This window comes from Nannospalax galili, unplaced genomic scaffold (assembly GCF_000622305.1).
Source record: "Nannospalax galili isolate Female #2095 unplaced genomic scaffold, S.galili_v1.0 scaffold72, whole genome shotgun sequence".
Taxonomy (NCBI): Eukaryota; Metazoa; Chordata; class Mammalia; order Rodentia; family Spalacidae; genus Nannospalax; species Nannospalax galili.
This window is the reverse complement of record NW_008336933.1, coordinates 6,989,505-7,012,063: the sequence shown is the minus strand read 5'-3', so window position 1 is coordinate 7,012,063 and position 22,559 is coordinate 6,989,505. Positions and strand designations below refer to the sequence as shown.

The 22,559-nt window shown below is 41.2% G+C and overlaps 2 protein-coding genes across 2 annotated transcripts in view; one reads left to right on the top strand and one right to left on the bottom strand.

Annotated features, from left to right (window-relative positions):
• Positions 1 to 4,229, bottom strand: part of Cage1 (cancer antigen 1) — a 63,459-nt gene extending 59,230 nt beyond the window's left edge. Inside the window, exons 1-2 of the mRNA XM_008831646.3 lie at positions 4,091 to 4,229; positions 627 to 878 (exon numbers count right to left, since the gene is read on the bottom strand). Of these exons, the coding sequence (XP_008829868.2) occupies positions 627 to 878; positions 4,091 to 4,132 (294 nt within the window). The 5' untranslated portion in view covers positions 4,133 to 4,229. The remainder of the gene's footprint in view (positions 1 to 626; positions 879 to 4,090) is intronic.
• Positions 4,230 to 4,508: 279 nt separating this feature from the next.
• The window catches only part of Riok1 (RIO kinase 1), a 29,799-nt gene continuing 11,748 nt past the window's right edge, over positions 4,509 to 22,559 (top strand). The window contains exons 1-9 of the mRNA XM_008831643.3: positions 4,509 to 4,760; positions 7,122 to 7,314; positions 13,683 to 13,773; positions 14,792 to 14,861; positions 17,202 to 17,244; positions 18,596 to 18,688; positions 20,191 to 20,303; positions 20,391 to 20,471; positions 22,088 to 22,174. Of these exons, the coding sequence (XP_008829865.1) occupies positions 4,690 to 4,760; positions 7,122 to 7,314; positions 13,683 to 13,773; positions 14,792 to 14,861; positions 17,202 to 17,244; positions 18,596 to 18,688; positions 20,191 to 20,303; positions 20,391 to 20,471; positions 22,088 to 22,174 (842 nt within the window). The 5' untranslated portion in view covers positions 4,509 to 4,689. The remainder of the gene's footprint in view (positions 4,761 to 7,121; positions 7,315 to 13,682; positions 13,774 to 14,791; positions 14,862 to 17,201; positions 17,245 to 18,595; positions 18,689 to 20,190; positions 20,304 to 20,390; positions 20,472 to 22,087; positions 22,175 to 22,559) is intronic.

The window sequence follows — 22,559 nt, the reverse complement described above, 5'->3', positions numbered from 1 at the left end:
ACTCTTGCAAGTAACTATCATACACAACATTTATGAAGATCTTGAGACATTACATCTCTTTTATTTCATGAGAAAGTGCGCTAGGATTTGTGGTTTTTTGAGACAGAGTCTCCCTGTAGCCCCAGCTGGCCTGGAATTCAGTATATAGACCAGGCTGGTGGTGTTCTCAGAGATCCACCTGCCTCTGATTCCTGAGTGCTAGGAACAAAGGCATACACCACCGGGCTGGGTGCTGGGTTTTTCATGAAGATACAGGATGTGAGTCACATGGAGGATGCTGTCAATGTCATTATGCATGATAACTGATCATTTGCGTAGTGACACTGTGGAAGACACACTAGACCAGAAGTCAGGTTCTGGTTCAGTCTCTCATCCTGTTTGTGACTGAGCTGTAACCCCATCTCCTAGCTGCTCTCCTGGAACTTCATACGCAGACTAGAAAGGATCTGTTTTACAACTCACCGTAAAGTTTTCTGGTTCTTTCCATGCTAAAATTAAGAAAATCGACCATGCATCCCCTTCCTTTACATGTCCATTAGAGAGCATTTACTAGCCCTCATGATTTTGGAGAAATCCTATGAGAACATTGTGAGCTATCTCCTGGAACTTACTGCAGCAATGCTCACCTGAGGCAGGTCTGAAGTGATGGAACTGTCTCCTATACCGAATAGTGAATCTGAGTGAGAGAGGTCTTGAAAAGGATCACTGATATTTACTGCATCCAAGTCTGACATACTTTCTAAATATTCATGAGAAGCATCCACTTTGAAATGTACGGGGTCTGAAGATGATGGCAGTAACTTTTTCTTGTGCTGCCAGGGATGATGACCAAAACCTTTGATAGTCCTTATTTCTATCTGCTGAATGACAGAAGGCCTCTTAAAAACAGTAAAAAACAAAGATTGAATTTTAGCATCAATTAGTATGTGCAAAAAATTGTTTTTTCCTTACCTCTCTTCACATTAAGAAAGCAACAAAGATCATTGCTCTAAATTCTAAAATGCCATTTTTCAACTTGGTGGTAAATGGCGATTTGGACAAAACAAGTCAATGTGTGTAGCATCTATTCAATAATTCCCTATAAAGTATGGGACCTATAAATTGAAAGAATCTTGTTATTTTCTAAATACTATTACAAATTTAATAGTTTTCACAAAACACTGCATTTCTGTTTGAATTCTTCCACTTAAACATCAATCAAGTCAAATTCAACACTTTACAGTTTTTCCTAGTCACTTTTTTTTTTATGGCACACATGTTCTCCCACACAACTTGAGTTGAAATTTTATTTTGCTTTGTTGTGTGTTTGTGTGTGTGTGTGTCTGTGTAAGGGTCTTGCTATGTAGCCTGGGCTTAAGTTTGTGGCAATCCTTCTGGCCCATGCTGAGTGCTGGGATTACAGGCGTGCACCACCATGATGTTTAACTTTGGGTTTTTGTTGTTTTTTGCAGGGTCCTTTGTACATCATGCCTGGCAAGAGTTGAAAAATTGCATCTTGGAACCTCCTACATCATCATCCACAGCTATAATGATAAAATCCTGTTTCTCCTAAAACATTTGTCTATAATCCAAGCTTTCATTCCCCTTCCTGTCTTTCTGCTGACTGTATTCTCATAACATACTTATCTGTCAGGAGATTGGAGATATATTTATGTTCATCTACAGAGCCAAATCCTTCCACTTGACCTTTCAAATCACACACCCATGTTACCTACTCAGTACCATCTCCTGTTGTAGCAGATCAGGCTCATTTCTCTATAAAGGGATGATGCTTTCTACCACTCCAGAAATCTGTGCTAGCATGTGCTTTTCTCCTAGATCGTCCCTTCTATCTATCCATCTTGTTTTAAAATTTCTACCATTTTAGCCTTTACATTGCAATCTCACAATTAGCACCTATTTGCTTATGGTTTAGTCTTCACTACTGTTCCAAAGGTGTTACTGTTTTTGTATTTACAGATCATAATTGTCTGGCAAAGAATCTACTTAGGGCTTTCAATGCTTCCCACTGTAGACAGGCCACTGTTGTCCTGTCAGCCCTTTTTCCTTTACTGGTCCCGCTAATTTCCATATTTATATCCCCCTCTTTTTATATCAGGTCAGATAGATTAAATCAGGGCTTCTTAAACTTTTCCCACTCACAACTCTTTTTTGTCTAAGAAACTTTTACATGATACCAGGTATACAGGTATATAAAATAGGTATACAAATCACACACTTACTGATAACAATTCATGAAGAAATTTATTTTAAAACAATTATTTGGTATACATAAAACTTTGCCATTTATTAATGAGTAAAGCAAATTCATATATTAATGAGATGGAGTTTGACTGACACAATGCAATCCAAAGATATATTATTTTGATATTTACATGCTGAGGAATGACAGTAGGAAAACACTGAGTCTTTTTTTGTGATGAGATGATTGTTTCTAACATGAGGAAGCTTTGTACAGACAGGAAAAAGACTGCAATTCATAACACGTGAGTCTCAAATCTGAGCAGGGGTGTTTCAGGCAGTGTTTGTTGCTATGGCCTGGCGTGGTGGCATGCACAGTGAGTGTTCTCTGTTCAAAGCAAAATTTCAGTGACCCTGTGTGATGTAACATGGGTGAACAGAAAATCTTCAGATTACACGTTTTATTTTGATTTTCTTTTCTAAAGAAAATATTTATTTTTATTTTATGTGTATGAGTGTTATGCCTGCATGTGTGTAAGTGCACCTGTGTCGTGCAATGCCTGTGAAAGTCAGAAGAAGGCGACGGATTCCCTTGGAACTGGAGTTGTTAGCCGCCATGTGCTGGGAATCCAACCTGGGTCCTCTGGAAGAGCAGTCAGAGCTCTTAACTGTTTAGTCACCTCTCCAGCCCCAAGACTGTTTTCTAATCTACGTCCTCACTTGCTAAAGTATAAAAAAAGAGACAGGCTGGAGAGCTAGCTCAGTGGTTAGAGCACTGGCTGCTCTTGCAGTGGACCTGAGTTTGGTTCTCAGCACCCACATGGTGGCTAACAACCATCTGTAAATCCAGTTCCAGGGGATCTGATGCCCTCTTCTGACCTCTATGGGCATTGCACAACACAGGTACACTTACATACGTGCAGGAATACATTCCTACATATACAATAAAAATAATATAATCGTTTTTTTTTTTTTTTTTTAAGAGAGTAAGCCCAACAGGCCAAACAGGGCGGCTGGAAGGCTTAGATAAAGCTCACCCTTTTCCTGTTTTGCAAATAAATATTGTGAAAGGAATGTGAAAATCCTGAAAATTGTTTCCCAAATGCAAAAAAGGCTTCATTTCTCTTTTGGTTTTTGTCAGTGTATCTGTGATTACATTTTTACAAGTTTGTTCATGTCTCCTATGGCTGTGCAAAACCTGCCAATTCATTTTTGGTCTCTTTGAGACAGGGTCTCCCTGCAGCCCCAGATGGCCCGGATTTCGTTCTTACAGAAATCTGTGTCCTGGGATTAAAGGCCCGCCACCATGCCAGCTTGTTAAGATTTTTTAAAATTGTTACTCAAATGTTGGGATACCCATTCCATCTACAGCTGCTTTAAGATGGGCAGTAAGGGCCTACAGAGTGCTCTGCCTGTTAGGCGCACACACCACATCAGTTCTAGTCCCAGATCCCAAGGTGTTAGGAAAGAGGGCTCCTGAAAGATAACTGGCTGCTCTTGCAGAGGACCGAGGTTCAAGTTCCAGCACCCACATGGCGGCTAACAAGCGTCCAACTCCAGTTCCAGGGGATCCGAGACCCTATTCTGATCTCTGCCGACTCTGGACGACACGAAGCACTTACTTCCCATACAGGAAAAACACTCATATACATAAAATTAAAATGACAAATATTTGAAAAACGTTTTCAGTAGTTTGACAAAAACTTCAACTTAAAACACTTGTCTCAGCCGGCTGCGGTGGCTCACCTTCACTCTTAGCACTAGAAGGCAGAGGCAGGTGGATCTCTGTGAGATCGAAGCCAGCCTGGTCTACACAGTGAGTTCTAGGACAGCTGGGGCTACAGGGACACCCAGTCTCAACCCCCCCCCCCCAAACCACTTGTCTCATTTACACCTAAAAGCAACGCACCAAAGTGTCGAAGACGGGAGTGTGCTCACTTCCACGATCCATAGAGTCTCAGGGACCCAGGCTAAGGATGGGGTGCCTCCTCCTCCTCCACTGCTTCGCAGGAGGTTGAAACCTCCCAACCGTCCTCACCGAGGCCGCCCGAACGTGCCTGTGTGACGTCCGCCTGAGCCCACTGGACGCCCGGAAAAACGAACAGCGACAGTACGCAGGCTAAGTGGGAGAATTCTTGAGACAGGAATCACAGGTGGGGTGCAGGAAACGAGAAACTCGGGAGCAACGAGCGCGGGGGCGGCATTCCTTGCTCGGAGAACAACGCGACACTTCACACCGCGGATTGACCTTGCGGACCACCGTAGGAGATGTGTTCCCGGAGGGCCGCACGTCGCAGGGCCGGAACTTCCGGTAAACAACTTCCGGTCTGTAGGTGGGCAATTTGGCTGTAGTCTTGGATCCTGGTACGCTGCGGCACGTGGTCGGCACTCTTGGTCTAGCGGTTTCTGAACGGTTTGTGAGGCGGAGGTGGGGTTGGTTCGTGGCTTGAGTTTCTGGCCCGACGCGGACGCATCCGGGGCGCCGAGGACGCAGAGGCCCCTTCCGTCATGGACTACCGGCGGGTGCTGATGAGCCGGGTGGTCCCCGGGCAGTTTGACGACGCGGACTCCTCCGACAGGTAGGCGGCCGGAGACCGCACAGCCTAGGCAGAGTCCGCCCTCTCCGCCTCCTCTCGGGGAGCTGGCACCCATTTGTGGTTGGTCTTTGCTCAGGGTCTGGCCTAGTGTCGGGCAGAGTTCCTGAAAGCAGCTTGTCGAACAAGCCTGTGGGTTCCCAGGAAGGGTAGCGGAGCCGAGAAGCTGCGTTGGAGATAGTCATTGCGTTTTGTTCTTTTCCTCCGTCTTTTTATATTCAGCGGTCCACAAATAGCACTTTCTGTGTCAAGTTTTATTTCCACCTGGAGATAGTGATGACAAGATAAACCAAGTCTGTTTGGAAAGGAGGGCAGGCTATTATTATTAATTTTTTAATTTATCTTTATTTTATGAGTGTATTGCCTGCATGTGTGTAAGTGCACAATGCCCACGGAGGCCAGAAGAGTGCATCAGATCCTCTAGAACTGGAGTTTTGGTTGTTAGCTGCCATGTTTGTGCTGGGAGTCGAACGCAGGGTCTGTACGCAGCAGGTATTCTTGATAAAACTTTGCAGATAGTTGAAATGGGTTCATGTATTGAGTAATAATCAGAGAAGAACTGGTTTAAGTCCAGCTTTAGTAGCTTGGGAGATAGGCAAAGCCCTCATTCAATCTCCAATACTGAAAACAAAAAACAAAGCCCAGATTTAATTGCCGTGAAGGAGCAGAGGAAAAATTGCTTTTTGGACCCAGAGGACAGGTAGAGACCCTACAGTGAATCTCTCTTGCCTGTGAAAGGAAGACCAAGAGGCCAGTGCCTACAACAGGATGAAGGGTGGGGGTTGAGACAGAGAAGGGAGAAAAGGGGTTAGGTAGAGCCTTACAAGTTACTGAGGAGTCAAGGGTCCTATAGAAAGCCAGAGGAGGGATTTTAGTAGGTGCATAATGAATCTTATGAGTTACAGGAATCAGTTGGCTATGGAGAGTAAGTGGAAGAGAATCAATTCACGAGAATCAGGTTCATACATGATAGATGGCAGTGCTAGGATCAGAGATATGATTTGGAGGTAGAAGTGGCAGGTTTGGTAGTTAAGCTGGATATGAGATCTGATGAAAGAACACTGACAGATAACTCTCACAAAAAAAATAATATGACATAGTTATTTTGAAACTCCAAGAAAGAACTTTGTATTTTATGCCATGTATTCATTATGTGTAGATTTTATTCATCGGTCGGGAGTGTTTCAATAAATATACATATATTGACCACTTGTGTCAGATCTAGTGTTGGGTGTTAAGAGATATATTGGTAACCACCCTCCTGATTGACACAAGGCTTGTCCTCTGCTGGGGCAAACTGATACTAAATAACCAGGCAAACTGCTAATATGGGAGTGATGAATAGGGATTAGCCTGTGAAATAAGAGCGGTTTCTAGTCTTCCAGTTATAGATTAGCTCACAGAACTCCTTATGGAAGAATGCCAGTGCAGAGAAGAAACAAAGCCAGTGTGGGCAGTGAACACAGACTAGCGATGAGAATGCACTGTTACTGTCCACTCCCATACACACAGGATATTGTAACCTTAGACCAGTGGTTCTCTACTGCGTTTGAGTTTGCCACCCTACCAAAGAGACATTTTTATGTCACAGCTGGACTGGGGGTGGAGTACACTGGTGGCATCTGATAAGTAGGTATTGTCCAGTGATGCTACCTGAACAAGATAATCTCTCACAGCAGAGAAGTACTTAGTTCTGAGGTTGAGGATCTTAGGAGCCTTTGTGCAGTTGAAACTTGTAACATGCCACTCAGGTTATTGGGAATTAAAGAGTTGATTTATGAATCCTATTTATGAAGTCCTAGTAAATTGTATTTAGAGATTCAGCAATTATCTCTTTTCTTCCTACTCATGCACCATGTAGTCGCAGAGCACAGTTAACATAGGAAGACTAGAATTAGGGCATGGAGAATAATTAAATAGTTGCAGAAAAATCAGAGAAACAGGAGAGCTTGATAATAAGGTGGTGATGCTTGGGCTGGAGAGATGACTCAGCTGTTAAGAACATCTGCTGTTCTTCCAGAGGACCTGAGCTTGATTCCCACCACCCATGTCAGGCAGTTCACAACCACCTGTAACTCCAGCTTCAGTGGATCAGACTCCCTCTTTCTGGCATCTGTGGGCACCTGTGCATATGTTCTATACATTTACACACACATATACAAATAAAAATTAAATCTTTGTAGAAAAAAGAGGAAGATGGAGCCTATTGGGAGATTAAGGGAACCTTTGGCCATGTCAGCATATATTTTTCCTTTTATATTGTGTGTGTGTGTGTGTGTGTGTGTGTGTGTGTGTGTCCCCACTAAGAGGATGTATAAACATTCCAAAATGTCATGTCATTTCTAGTGAAAACACAGATTTGAAGTCAATTAAAGGAGAAGAAGACATTCTGTTTAAAGACCTTCAAAATGATATGACAGAAGAGAACTTTGAAGATGAGAGAGAGGAAGAGGAAGACTATGATGATGACAGTGATTGGGACTGGGATGATGGTAAACTCACCAAGGGTTGTGCCTGGAATGGAGGAAACAACCCACAGGTATTTAAGTGATTTTCTAAATCTATGTTATCTGCTTGTATCTGTGTGTGTGTGTGCGTGCGTGCGAGTCAATGTTGGGTGTCTTTTCCATCTAATCTTTTTTTTTTTTGAATAAATTTTTTTTTTTTTTTTTTTAAATTTTGTGTGTATGAGTGTATTACCTGCATGTAGGTATGTGCACCTGTGTTTTGCAGTGCTCCCAGAGGTCAGAAGAGAATGTTAGATCCCTGGAACTGGGGTTACGGATAGTTGTTAACTGCAATGTGGGTGCTGGGAATCAAACCTGGGCTCTCTGCAAGAGCAGCCAGTGTTCTTAACTGCTGAGCCATCTCTGCAGCCCCCCTCCCTTTTTTTTTTTTTTTTTTTCCCCTATCTTTTTGAGACAGGGTCTCCCTGTAGCCCCAGCTGGCCTGGAACTTACTATGTAGACCAGGCTGGCCTTGAACTCACAGAGGTCCACTTGCCTCTGTGCCACCATGCCCGGTTTCTTTTTTTTTTTTTTTAATGTGTGTGTATGTACCTGTGTAAATATATGTGTGCACACGTGTGTGCAGGTGTTTGCATTTTTGTATATCCAGGAGTCAGAAGGTGGCACCAATCCCTTGGAGCTGGAGATACAAATTTTTGGGGACTCCTCAGCTTACTCTGTGGGTGCTGGGACCCACACTTTAGTCTTCATGATTCTGCAGTAAGCATTCTTAACTTCTGGGCCGTCTCTTCAGCCTCTCTGCCTTATCTTTTGAGACAAGGAATCTCAAGGAGCCTGGAGCTCTCCAGTTCAACCAGGCTGTCCTGTCATTTGAACTCCAGGGATCTGCCTGTCTTTGCCTCTCCAGTGCTGAGATTATAGATATGTGATGATATGTGACACTGAGCCTGGGTTTTTACATGGATGCTGGTGACCTGAATGTAGCACCTCAGGCTTACATAACAGATACTGTACTGACTGAGCCATCTGCCCAACTCCATGTCTTCTTTATTTTTTATTTATTTATTTATTTTTTTGAGACAGGCTCTTACTCTATAGCTCTGGCCTAGAACTTCTTTATAGACCAGGCTAGCCTTGAACTCAAAGAGATCTCCCTTTCTCTGCCTCCTGAATGCTGGGATTAAAGGTGTGTGCCACTGTGCTTGGCTTTTTTTGTGTTTTTTTTTTTTTTTTAAAAGACTTTGTGGTTCTGGAATTGAGTCGCAGGAGGATTTTTTTTTTAGGTTATATTGTCCTGTGGCCTTTTTATTCATTTTCATTCTTTACCTTCTCCATAGTTCTAATAATTTCCTATCTTTGGAGTCTTTAAATAATCAGTAAATGTTAAGAGTTACTGAAATATCTTAAGATTTATGAACTTAAAAATGTGCATAGGAATGGACATGAATAGGCCATTAACTACAAATCATTTAAGAAACAGAAGCCTGGTGTGGTGGCACATGCCTTTAGTTCTAGCACTTGGGAGACAGAGGCAGGCTAATTGCTGTGAGTTTGAGGCCAGTTGGGGCTACAGGGAGACCTTGTCTCAAAAAGACCAAAAAAAAAAAAAAACCCAGAAAAGGGGCTGGGAATATAGCTCAATAGTAAAGCATTTGGCTAGTATGCACAAGTCCTGGGGGCCTATCCCTAGCTCCCCAGCTCCCCAGCACAGAAAAAAGAAAAAATTTTGAAAGGTTGAGGGGAGAAAAAAGTTTAAGCTCATTGGTAATTAAAGAAATGGCAGCTGGACCTGGTGGTTCAGTTTAGTAAACTCAGCTCCTTGGGAAGAAGAGGCAGGAGGATCAGAATTTCAAGGCCAGCCTGGAAAACGCAGATCTGTTTTTTGTTTTATTTTATTTTATTTTTTATTTATTATTTTTATTTTATATGTGTGTCTGTATTGCCTACATGTAGGTAAGTGCACCTGTGTTGTACAGTGCCGGTGGAGGGCAGAAGAGACTGTCGGATGCCCTGGAACTGGAATTACTGGACAGTTGTTAGCTGCCATGTGGGCGCTGGGATTTGAACTGGGTCTTCTGCAAGAACAGTCAGTGTTCTTAACCTCTGGGCCATCTCTCCAGCCCTGAAAACTCAGATCTTATCTCAAACTAAGGCCAGGTGTCACACCTTTAATCTCATTGGTGTCGAGAGCAAAGATAGGATGATCATTGGGGCTCACTGTCCACCAGCCTAGCTCTGGTTCAGGGAGAAGGCTGGAGATGTAGCTCAGTCATAGAGCTAGTCATAGAGCTAGGAAGGAGAAGGCCCTTGGTTCCATCCTGTCCTAGTTTGTTTCTCCATTGCTGTGACAAAACACTCTGACCAGTACCAACTTGGGGAGGAAAGGGTTTATTTGTCTTACATCTCCTGGGTCACAGTTCACCAGGGAGCCTAAGGTAGGAACTCAGGGCAAGAACCTGGAGGCAGGAGCTGGAGCACAGGCCATGGAGGAATGCTGCTTACTGGCTTGCTTCCCTGGCCCCTGCTCAGCCTACTTTCTTGTGCAACACAGGCCCACCTGCCCAGGGGTGGCACCACCCACAGTGGGCTGGGCCCTCCCATATAACTCAACAGTCAAGCAGGTGTCCCATGGACATGGCCACAGGCCAGTCCAATGAAGGTAATTCCCCAGTTGAGGCTCCCTCAACCCAGGTGTGTCAATTTGACACTAAAGCTATCCAGCACAATTGACCTCTTGTCAACTTGACACACAAACACATCACTATTAAACCATAACCTTTCTAATTCTTGTCCCCAAGATATGATGTTAACATGAATGTCACAATATAAGACAGTACAACCTTAAAAACTCCACAGTCCTTAAAAAGTCCAAACACTTAAAAGTCCATAGTCTCTTTTAAAAGTCTCTTAACTGGGTGGGCTTCTATAAAATTCAAAACTGGTACTGTCTTATTTCAAAGGGAAGAATTGGGCACACCTAAGCAAAACCAAAGTCCAGCAAAGTAGCTTGAGGCTGGACATCTGGGATTCACTCACAATCTTCTGGGCTCCAAAGGGTTCTGGCAGCTCCACTTCTCTGACTCTGCCATCCACAGCACACACAGCTTGTCTCTCAGACCCAGGCCAGCTCCATTCCACAGCTACAGCTGTCCTTGGTGGTCGTCGCACCATCCTGGCATCTCTAAAAAGCTGGGGTCTCCACTGAAACTAAGGCTACACCTTCACCAATGGCCTCTTCTTGCCTCTACAGGTGCAAAGCCTCAGATTCTCTCCATGACCCCTTCAATCCTGGGGACTTCACTGCAACTGAAGCTGCACTTTCACCTATGGCCTTTCCTGGCCTCTCAGAGTGCCAAGCCTCAGCTGCTCTCTGTGACCCCTTCATGCTTTCAACACCAGAACCATGCAGGAGACTCTTAGGTTACCAAGTCCTGCTTCCAGCTTGAGATAGAGGCGAGGGTCCACTCTGTGCACTGACCCTGAGGAAATACCTCCCAGAAGACTTCACCGCAATAATACTGGTCTGTTGTTACTTGCAGCTGATTTTTCAGCCCCAGCTAACCAGCATCAGTTGTCCTAGTAAAGCAAAGGTTTTACTTCAGGTTCTGGTCTCTTCTGGTCTCTTCTTAATCACAGCTGATTCTTCAGCCCCAGCCAACCAGAACCCACAGATTCTTAATTCAAAATCTCACACAAACAGCCCTGATAGTCTCTGCTTCCCTTTGAAGCCTCACAGGCCAGGCCTCCATTGTCTACAACTCTTATAATTGTTCCAAGCTCCACAGCAACAAACTCCAAGCACTCAATGGCTTTTCTAGCCCAAAGTTCTGAATGCTTCCACAGTCCTCCCCAAAATACCAAGGTCAGGTCTGCCACAGCAATATCCCACTCTCTGGTACCAATTTCTAGACTCCTACAAAGTCTCAGCCTCTCCAGTGTGGTGCAGCCATTGTTGTACTACTCGCACTCTATCTTGTGAGCTAAGCTGATAAATCCCTATACATAAATACACACAGACACACACACACACAGACACACACACACACAGACACACACAGACACACACATATTCATTCTACCGGTTCTGTTTCTTTGGAGAACCCTAATACACATCCTCAGTACTGGGGGCAAAATGTTGTATGTAGAGATGCCATTCTTCACTTACGAAACTGATAGAGGCACAAAATATAATTAATGATCAATTAAATGGGTAAAATTGTTTGGAAGGTAAACTGATGTGTCATAGAAAATGTTAGAAGCTTATGAATACTTTGCCAGCAGCTATAAGAGACAAGAATCATCCTCCAAGATTGCTTATGGTAGAGGAAGGAACATTAGGAACAATCTTGTTTAAATTTATGGTTGGGATTAAAAAATTTTTTTATTATGTATTTCATACATAAAATCATCTTTATATCCCCTTCTCTCTTCCCCTTTGGCACCTCCCATAGCCCCCCACTGGAGTTCATACATTCTGTCATTTGTATTAAGGCCTAATATGTAAAGTTAGTGTCCCACGATGTCCCTCAGTGCAAGTTCATTACTGTTGCCATTAAATTTTATTTTATTGAGTGTGTATGGTGTGTGTGCGCGCGCGCGTGCGCTCTAGCCACGAGTATGGCGGTCAGAGGACAACTTTTGGGTGTTGGTTCTCTCCTCTTACCCTAGGTTCTGGGGTGCAGATTCATCATGAGGCTCATGTTTACCTCTAGAGCCATCCTACCAACCTTACAAGTTTTTTTTTTCCTGTCTGTGGTATGTGAGTAGTCTGTGTGTACATGTGGGTTTATATGCCCATGCACATACAGGGAAGCCAGATGAAGATGCCCTTTGTCCTAGTCTACCACTTTTTCTTATTCCCTTGAGATAGGGTGTCTCTTTGAACCTGGAGCCTGGTAAGAGGCCAGCAAAGCGCCAGTGATCTCTTGTCTCTGCCCCCAGCACCAGTGGGATTGCAGGTGTGCATTGCTGTGCTTGGCTCTCTACATGGGCACTGGGGATTTTAATTCAGTCCTTCATGCTTGCACAGAAAGCACTCTTACCTGCTAATCCATTTCCCCAGCCCTCAATTGAATTTACTGTGGGACTGGCTCACATGATGAGATGTTGAGAAGCCATAATGTGTTGGCAATGGATGACAAGTAATGGAAGTAGAAGTAGGTTCCTGATCTACTGTGTGCCAAAGTCAATTACCAGAGCCTGCTTCTCAAGCTGTCAGTAACAAGAGAGCCATAGGATTAATGTGGTTTATAAACGTGGCCGTAAGATGTGGAATGGAGGAAAAATATATTCCTTTAGCTGTTGAAATACACCAGAATGCATACATCTTTAAAATAACCAAAGAAATTTACTGTGGTCTTATTTTGCTAACTCTTCCATTGATTCACTGTTAAGACTGAGCAATTTTAGCATAGACTCTGATCCCCCTTAAAGAAAGCTAGAAAATAAAATATTGGATGTATATACTTAAATGTTAGCTCTTTGGGTTGCTGGTGATTATAGCAATTAAATATGTATTGGGTTGGGGAGGTGTAGTTTATTGTTTGAGCACTTACCTAGTGTGCATCCCAGCACTGCAAAAATTAAATCAGTCAAATATTCATGTTACTGGTAGGAAGCATGGGTTAATTTTTATTTTTTAATGATGCTGGGTCTTGAACTCAGTACCTTGCATATGTTAGATCTAAGTGCTGTACCCCAAGCCCAAAACATTTTAAAAGTTTATTTTAAAAGTTAAAACCTTTTTAAGTTCTTTTCAAATAAGAAAACTCAGCCTTAGAGTTTCATACTGATATCTACAAGACTGAATTAGCAATTGTTAATAGGCCCTTTTTATGTCTAGTACATTCTCAGTGTGGCTTTTGTTCTAGCCTTCTCTTTCAAATGGCTTTAGATTTTTATTTTCATTTTGTGTATGAGTGTTTTTCCCTGCTTGTTAAGTGCACCCATGTTGTGCAGTGCCCACAGAGGCCAGAAGAGGGCATGGGATACCCTGGAACTGGAGTTATGGACAGTTGTTAGCCACCATGTGGGTGCTGGGAACTGAACCCAAGTCCTCTACAAGAGTAGTCAATGCTTTTAACTATTGAGCCATCTCTCCAGCCCCTCAAATGTCTTTAAAATTTTTTTAAGCAAAGTTAATTCTTTTCTTAGTATGCTCCTTAAATTATGATGGTTTAATTAACTGGGGCCTGGAGATGACTCAGCAGGTAAAGGTACTTGGCACTAAGCCTGTCAACTTTTCATTCCCCAGGACCCACTGTTTGGAAGGAGAAGATCAACTTCTACAAGTTGTCCTCTGACCACCACATGTGTGATGCACCCCTGCCCACCAATAAATGTAGTTTAAAAAAATAACTGACCTAAGGAAAAAAGATGATTATGGACTCTACATTTGCATTTACAGCTAATCCTATTTTTTAAAACTAATTTCTCGTAGGCAAATCGACAGACTTCTAGCTATAATTCAGGCAGAATGTCTACTCCAGCTGATAAGCTCTTACGAAAATTTGAAAATAAAATCAATCTAGGTAAGTTCATAAAATATATTGCCTCACCGAGTTATGAAGAAATTCTTTAAAATATTGTGAAATGGTATGCATTCTTTTATTGGCTTAAGAAGTGAATATGTTCAAGTGGTACAGACCTGATGATAAAGCTAAAGAAAATGAAAACTTTTAGTGATTTAAAATCACCTTAGTTCACTTTTGTAGTTCTGTCTTTTCATTTGTTGTGGGAATGTGAAGTTACAGAGCTCTTCCAATTCTTGTCCTTCATTGGATTTTTTTTTTTTTTTTTTTTTTGAGACAGGGTCTCTGTAGCCTTAGCTGGCCTGGAACTCACTGTGTAGACCAGGCTGGCCTTGAACTCAGAGATCCACCTGCCTCTGCCTCCCGAGTGCTGGGATCAAAGGTGTGCTCCACCATACCTGGCCCCTTCATTGGATTTTGTATTAGATATAGAAGTATGTTGAAAATACTATTTTGTTTTGTTAGAAACTTTCTCTGTTGGTGTTAATGACTTAGTTGAATGCTAGGCTCAAAATGCTAATTAAACACTTACTCTCCTCTTCTGGGTCCTTGACTCTGTGTAAAGCACAGTGTCTCTCAAATAAGCTGTCCATAAATGCCAAATTAATGTGTATAACTTTTATGGTCTTCATTATGGGCCTAAACTTGAAAAGAAACTGAAGCTTTCAGAATTAAACTTGAAATTCAGGCAATTGTATCATCTATATTGTGCAAAATACTAAGTATCTGAGGCTTAATATGTAACTATAGTATTTTCAAGTTTTCTATATCTAAAATTTTAAAGACTTCTAGCCCCAAAACTATATCTGTAATAATGAATACACATGTAATGAAGATAATATTTTAATTTATATGTTTACCTCATAAGAAAAATATATCCTAACTGTAGTAAAATATTTAGAAACTATAGAAGAGGAGAAATCAGTGTGGAGTACGGGGAGGAATGTCCTAGTCAGAGACTATTAGTGGGTTTCTTTGTCTTTTGCATTATTTACATTGTGAGTTTTTGTATTTTTAGATAAGCTAAATGTTACTGATTCTGTCATAAATAAAGTCACTGAAAAATCTAGACAGAAAGAAGCAGATATGTAAGTAATATTTTCATTACAGAACGTGGGGCATGGGGACTCTCTAGACTAGGTAGCATAACTGTTCTGGAAAGGATGTTCATTTATATGCTTTTATTTATTTTTTTTAAATATTGGGGCCGGAGGGATGGCTCAGCAGTTAAGAGCACTGACTGCTCTTGCACAGGACCCGGGTTCAATTCCCAGCACCCGCATGGCGGCTATGAACCATTCTTAACTCCAGTTCCAGGGGAATCCAAAGCCCTCTTCCAGCCTCTGCAGCATTGCACGACACAGGTGCACTCACATACATGCAGGCAATATACTTGTACACATTTAAAAAAAAATTTTTTTTATGTGGGCCCGGAGAGATGGCTCAGCGGTTAAGAGCACTGACTGCTTTTGCAGAGGACCCTTATTTGATTCTCAGAACCCACATGGCGGCTATGAACCATCCTTAACTCCAGTTCTAGGGGAATCGGAAGCCCTTTTCTGACCTCTGTAGCATTGCATGACATGGGTGCACTCACATACATGCAGGCAGTACACTCATACATATAAAATAAAAATAATAAGTAAAATACTAAAAAACATATTTTATGTTTTTTTATATTTTTGCCCATGGAAGTCAGAAGAGAGCATTGGATCCCCTGGACCTGGAGTTATGGATGGTTGTTAGCCATCATGTAGGTGCTGGGAACTGAACCCGGGTCCTCTGCAATAGCTATCAGTGCTCTTAACCGCTGAGCCATCTCACCAGCCCCTTATGCTTTTACTGTTTAGAGTATTTATACCTTTGTAAATTGAGAATATTAAGTCTTGAGAAACATAAAAGATACAATCTTGTGAAATTTATGTTTTCATGAGGATAAATGTAGATTTTAGTTTAGACTGTGTAAACTTAAGCTTTTTAGAATTTATCTTAATTGTGCATTTGCACAAACTATTTTTTTTAAATGGTATTATTTTTATTTTATATATATGAGTGTATTGCCTGCATGTATGTGAGCGTATCGTGTTGTGCAATGCCTTGGAGGTCAGAAGAGGGCATCAGGTTCCCCTGGAACTAGAATTAAAGATGGTTCAAAGCTGCCACGTGGGTGCTGGGAATCAAACCCAGGTCCTCTGCAAGAGCAGTCGGAGCTCTCAACCACTCAGCCATCTCTCCAGCCCCTGCACAAACTATTTTTTTTTAAATTCAAGGGGAGACTTAAAACTAAATAGTGATAAAAATCAAGAACTGTTTCCTTTACATTTTTGTTCTTAAAGCCAATTGTTCAAAATCTGGTTAAGTTTTCTTATGTACTAATAACTCTGGTTTTGTCAGTGCACTATAGAAAATAACATGAACATAATACAACTACCAGTGTTAGAGCTGAACAGTGAAACCAGCTTTCCTCTCGTTTATTGCTGTGTTCTCAAGAAACTAGCTTTTTGAGAAACACCAGAGTCACTTATTATGTCACTGAATTGTCTGACTCTTTGTGTTTGAATCCTTATTAGTTTAGATTATTGTGCTAGATTGAGTTATCTCATATGTGGGCTGGAGCAAATCAAGAGTTTGCCTTTGAAGACTGTTTAAAATGATAAAACTATAAAGAAGCAGCCTTATGAATAAATGACCATAATTTTGGGCTTATAGAATCATTAAAGATATAAGGGACATGGTATTTTATTACTTTATTCCAGGTGCTTTATTATTTAATACTTCAGGAATGTGGAGAGACTTCTGTGTCCTGGTAGATGGCTGGGGGTGGGAATGGAGGCTAAAAGCACTTGTCAATGCAAGCCTGAACCCGTGCTAGAGGGAGAGAGCTGACTCTTAGTTGTCCTCTGACTTCCACATATCTGCAGTGGCATATGTGTGCCCACACATCATTAACACACAATAACGATAAGTAAAAATTTTAAAAATTTAAAGCTTTTTAAAAAAGGAAGCTGCAGAGATGGTTTAGCAGTTAAGAGCACTGGCTGCTTTTCTAGAGGACCCAGGTTCTGTTTCCAGCACCCATATAGTGGCTGATAATGGTCAGTAACTCCAGTTTCAGGGGATCTGAACTCCTGTTTTGTTCTTTGTTGCCATTGCATGTACATGTGTACTTACAGGCATGAAAACAATAAAAAATAATCAAAAAAGGACAACAAAAAGAAATACAAAAGAGGTTGGACATGCCTGCTGGAGAATTGAGTTCATGTTAAGTGAAGAAAAGTGTCGCTGAGTGCAGAGTCTATATTTAGATCATGAAATCTGATATGAAAGAAACTCCTTAGGAATTTTTACAAAATGATGTACATGCAGAAGCTTTATTTTTGGATTCTCACTGGATTTTGAGTGTTAACTATACTTTTTTGTTTCATCAGGTATCGCATTAAAGATAAGGCTGACAGAGCAACTGTAGAACAGGTACAGTTCAAACCTGTTTCAACTTCTTATTTTAAATTAGAATTTCTTTCCTTTTTGAATTGTGCTTCGTTTTTATCCTTCTTGCTTGGTGTTAATGTTACCTAAAATTGCCTCTGTGTAATACTCATTCTTTAAGTGTAGTGATTGACATTTTGCTGTGTAATAGGACCAGTAATAGGTAAGTAAGAGTCATGGCCCTTCCATAGCCCTTGAAGCCACTATGTGATGTGTCACCCCTCTCAGAGGTTGGGGAAGGAGAGATTATCATACCACAGTCTTTCTTAAGCAAGGTCTATGGGGATTTTGTTACCTTTCCCATAGAATAGGTTAAATACCTGCATGTATCAAGGGTTCCGGTATAGACGAGGGGAGAGAAAGAAAAAGGTATATTACCTTCAATTTTCTAACTAGAAATCCACTTTTTTGTTGTGTAGAAACTATATACACTTAATTATTTCTGTGGAGAGGGTGGTCTTTGGCCTCTCTTTTTTTTGGTCTTTTTGAGACAGGGTCTCCCTGTAGCTCCAGCTGGCTTGGAACTCACTATGTAGACCAGGCTGGCCTTGAGCTCACAGAGATTCGCCTGCCTCTGCCTCCTGAGTGTTGGATTTAAAGATGTGTGCCACCATGCCTGGCTCTGGAGAATGTGGTTGAAGGTTAGCAGTGGCCCCAGCCCAGATTTATTTTGTTTTAAACAGTCTTAATATATAGCTGTGGCTGACTTCCAATTCATAGAGATCTGCCTGCCTCTGCCTCTCAAGTGCTGGGGTTAAAGGTGTGTGTCATCACACGCAGTCTGGCCCAGATTTTTGTTCTAAAGAAAGAAAAAGGTTTATATTATTGTTTCTGTTACCTACCTGTGCTCTCTTCTACCCATACATATATGCACATATCCACAGTTTGAAGTAGTAACCTCTGGACCTATAGCACCTTGGTTGAAGATTTAAGTACCTCTTCTGTCCTGTACCTTCACAACCCCCTAAGGAGTAGAAGCTACCCTGTAGTCCAAAACCACTTGTGCCGTTGAAGAATCAGACAAGTGGGAGCAGAGTCTGGGTCTGTATCTTTAAAAAAAATTTTATTATTGTATGTATATGTACATAATTTAGGAAGGGAGCAACACATAAGCCTTGGCACCTGTGTGGAGGTCATAGGATGACTTTGTGTGGTCGTTCGGTCCATTTACTTTTATGTGGATGAATTCTGAGGCTTGAACTGGGGTTGCCAGGCCTGCATGAAAAGTGCTTTTACTCACAGAGCCATATCGCCTACGCTGGGTCTCTATCTTTATTGGCCTACAGTTAGATTTGTTTCATGATTGAACTTTTTTTTTTTTTAAATTTCTTTTTAGGTTTTGGATCCCAGAACAAGGATGATTTTATTCAAGATGTTGACCCGAGGAATAATATCAGAGATAAATGGCTGCATTAGCACTGGAAAAGAAGTAAGCTTTTCTTGGGCTGACTGAATGTTTTCACATTAGTTTTCTTACTTCAGATACCAAGTACAACTTAGGCACTAATAATTTGTGCCTTTGAAGAGAAAAGTCACAGTTTATTAACAATGTTTTTGGAGACTATCTTGATTGATAATTACTGAGTTAACAGATAAGAAATTGTATATGTAACTGCCTGATCAGCATAACTGCTGCATTGTATCATTGAATCTGTTTGCCCAGCTTAGATTGTCAGATCACTATGGGCCTGAGTCCTAATTTAAAAATATTATTAGTGAGTGAGGGAATTAGAGAATAACTTATTTCTCTGAGTCAGCCTTGTTTTTCTTTGTGTGTAAATCTAGAAAAAGACAAGTATTTTAAAAATATTTTTATGTGTATGAGTGTTTTGTCTGCATGTATATAAGTGCACCTGTGTGGAGGTCAGAAGACCTGGAGGGAGGTCAGATCCCCTGGAACTGGAGTTATGAACAGTTGTTAGTTGCCATGTAGGTAATAGGAACTGAATTCAGGTCCTTTGCAAAAGTAGCCAGTGCTCTTAATTGCTGAACTATTTGGACAGCCTGAGCATGAATTTTTTAAATTACCAACTCATTCTGTGGGAATTAATTAAATGTAAGAATATCTTTAAATATTTTTTATATATTCAATATACATATGTGTAAAACAAATTCTTATATTTACATTGAATTTTACTACATATACAGTTATACCTTATTTAATAGGCTGCATTCAGAGAAATAAGCCACTAGGCGGCTTTGTTGTGTGAACATCATGGTGTGTACATAGAAAAACTAAGATGGCCATGGCATCACTAGGTAATATAATCTCATGGGACCACTCTGGGATATGCAGCTGTCTTTGACAGAAATGTCATAATGATCAAATGGCACACAATCATGTTCTGAAGATAAATTTATTGTGCTTTTTGATAGTGTTTGATTTTTTTTGTATTTTTTTAATTGAATTTTGTTGCATTTCATATAAAACATGTTAATCATCTTTGTACCCTCTCTCCCATCTGCACATCCCGTCCCCCCACCTCATTTCATGCATTCTGTCATATATACTAAAGCTTATTGAGTCAAATTTGTGTACCCAGAGTCTCTCAGTGCAAGTTCATCCACTGGAGTCAAGTCAGCCTGTGTAGAGTCTCTCCCTTAAAAAGATTAACTCTCCCTCTCCCAGCAGGAATCAGCTGCCAGTAGTTCTTTGGCCAAAGTTGGGGCCTGCTGCCCATTTCCCCAGCTCTGTCCTAGGTTTTTGTCTGCTTGAGTTTACATGGGCCTTGTGCATGCTTTACCATTGCTAAAGGTTCGTATGAGCAAAGTCCCAGAGGCCTGGATATTTTAATTCACACCTTCAGAAGATGGTGTTATTACTTATGGATGTTATTTCAGTTTACTTTGGAGGTTAGAATCAACTGGAAAAGTAAACCACTGTAGTTATTTAGCACAGGCTTTATTTTCTTTGTTTTTTATTCAAAATAGGCTAATGTATACCATGCTAGCACAGCCAGTGGAGAGAGCAGAGCAATCAAGATTTATAAAACTTCTATTTTGGTGTTCAAAGATCGTGATAAGTATGTAACTGGGGAATTCAGGTGAGCCCAGATTCTTTAACTTCTTTTTCTTCAAGTGCTAAAACAATCATGCAATGATTAAAGTAAAAAATGTTGTTCTTATTTAAGATTTCGTCATGGCTATTGTAAAGGAAACCCTAGGAAAATGGTGAAGACGTGGGCAGAAAAGGAAATGAGAAACCTTATCAGGTGCCTGGGGTTGTACATATGCTCATGTGTTTCTGTGTTTGTGTCTGCTGCACCCAACATTTTTTCGATCTCCATTTCTGTCTAAGTGGAGAGACTCTTTAGACTGTAGCGTTACTAAATATGCTGAACTAAGCTGAGGGATTTTGCTATTTGAAGAGCCTTATGCCATGTGAAACATGGAGAATTTGTGCTGAGGCAGATAAAGGCTTTTTACAGGAATTTTGGTAGTAAATGATACAGTCAATGATGATGTCATTTAAAAAAAATTATTGGAGTTTCAGACAAACCTTGTCAGGTGCTCACCTCGTCATTTCTTAAAGTTTCTGGGTTTTCTTTTTCAAGTGTCTTTTAACTTTGACTCTTTGAGAATTTCATACAATGTGTTTTTGATCGTGTTCAGACCTCCTCCCCATCTCCTCTCAAATCACTCCCTCCCTATCCCCCTTCATGTCCTCTGTTTTTTGTTGTTATTGTTGTTTTGTTTTTTGGTTTTTGAGACAGGGTCTCCCTGTAACCTCAGCTGGCCTGAACTCACTATGTAGACCAGGCTGACTTTGATCTCAGAGATCCACCTGTCTCTGCCTCCTGGGTGCTGGGATTAAGTGTGTGCACCACCATACCTGACTCTCCTATTATTTTTTAAGGACTATCAAGTCTAATTTGTGTTCCCCAAATGCTCTTGTGTGAGTCCATCCCCTGGAGCCTGGTCAACCTACCTGCCATCACACCCGTAAAGAAAATAGACTTCCCTTTCCCAGCAGCTGTCATTTGTTAATATTTCCTCAGCTAGGACTGGTGCTTCTTGAGCCCTTCCCCCTCCATGCTGGATTTTTATTTGGTTTGGGCTTGCCCCCCTGTCTTGTTCTTGCTGTCACAAGTGCTGTGGGTTCATATGTGTGATTACCCTATTGTGTCTGGAAAACACAGTTCCTTTGCCTGCACTTACCGCTTCTGGCTCTTATAACCTTTCTGCCCTCTCTTCTGAAATGCAATGATCCCTGAGCCTTGGGAGGAAAAGGTGTGATACAGTCATCCCATTTAGAGCTGAGCACTCTGTAGTCTCTTATTCTCTGCACATTGACTAGTTATGGGTTTCTGTGTCAATACCTGTCTGCTGCAAGAAGCTTCTTTGGTGAGAACTGAGAGAAGCTTTTATCAATGGGTATAACAGTAAGTCATTATTATGTGCTTTACACAGGTATAATTTGCTACTAAGCAAGTATCACTTGTTTTTGAGTCTTTCCAAAATCTTCCTGTGTACAACTAGCTATTAGGTACGAATATTATAATTTTTATTACATATTTTTCATGCTGATAATTCAAAAGATAATTGTGAACATCTATAGCTCATCAATTTTAAGATGTACATATGTATATATACATATACACACATATATAGAAGTGGACTGAATGTCACAGGTTATGGGGTTTAATAGTGGTATATAATGTTGCCACTTAAAATCTTGGGTATCTTAGAGTTTATGAAGCACAGTAATATAATTGAGAAGACTTGATGCTGTTTCCTAGCAGCAGTGTTCTTTCCATGCTTTACAGATGTTGTAGTTTGTTTATATACTTTTGACTTTCCAATTATCCCTTTATATGTTACATCACAGGCTAAACACAGCAGAGATACCATGTCCAGAACCAGTAATGCTAAGAAGTCATGTTCTTGTGATGGGTTTTATTGGCAAAGATGACATGTAAGTATATGGAAAGTCAGAGTTTCATATCCAGAACTGTAATTTAAGAGACTCAAACTAGGAGCTGGAGAGATGGCTCAGAAGTTAAGAGCACTGGCTGCTCTTGCAGAGGACCTGGGTTTGGGTCCCAGTATTCACATGGCTTCTAACAACCCTCCAGTTCCAGGGGATCCAATGCCCTCTTCTGGCCTCCTTGGGTACACTTAACTTACATGTAGGCAAAACACTCATACACATAAAATAATAATTGGCTGGGCATAGTAGCCCATGTCTTTAATTCCACCACTCAGAAGGCAGAGTCAGGTAGATCTCTGGGAGTTCCAGGCAAGGGTAGTTTATATGGTGAGTCCCAGGCCAGTCAGGGCTGCATAGACCCTGTCTTTAA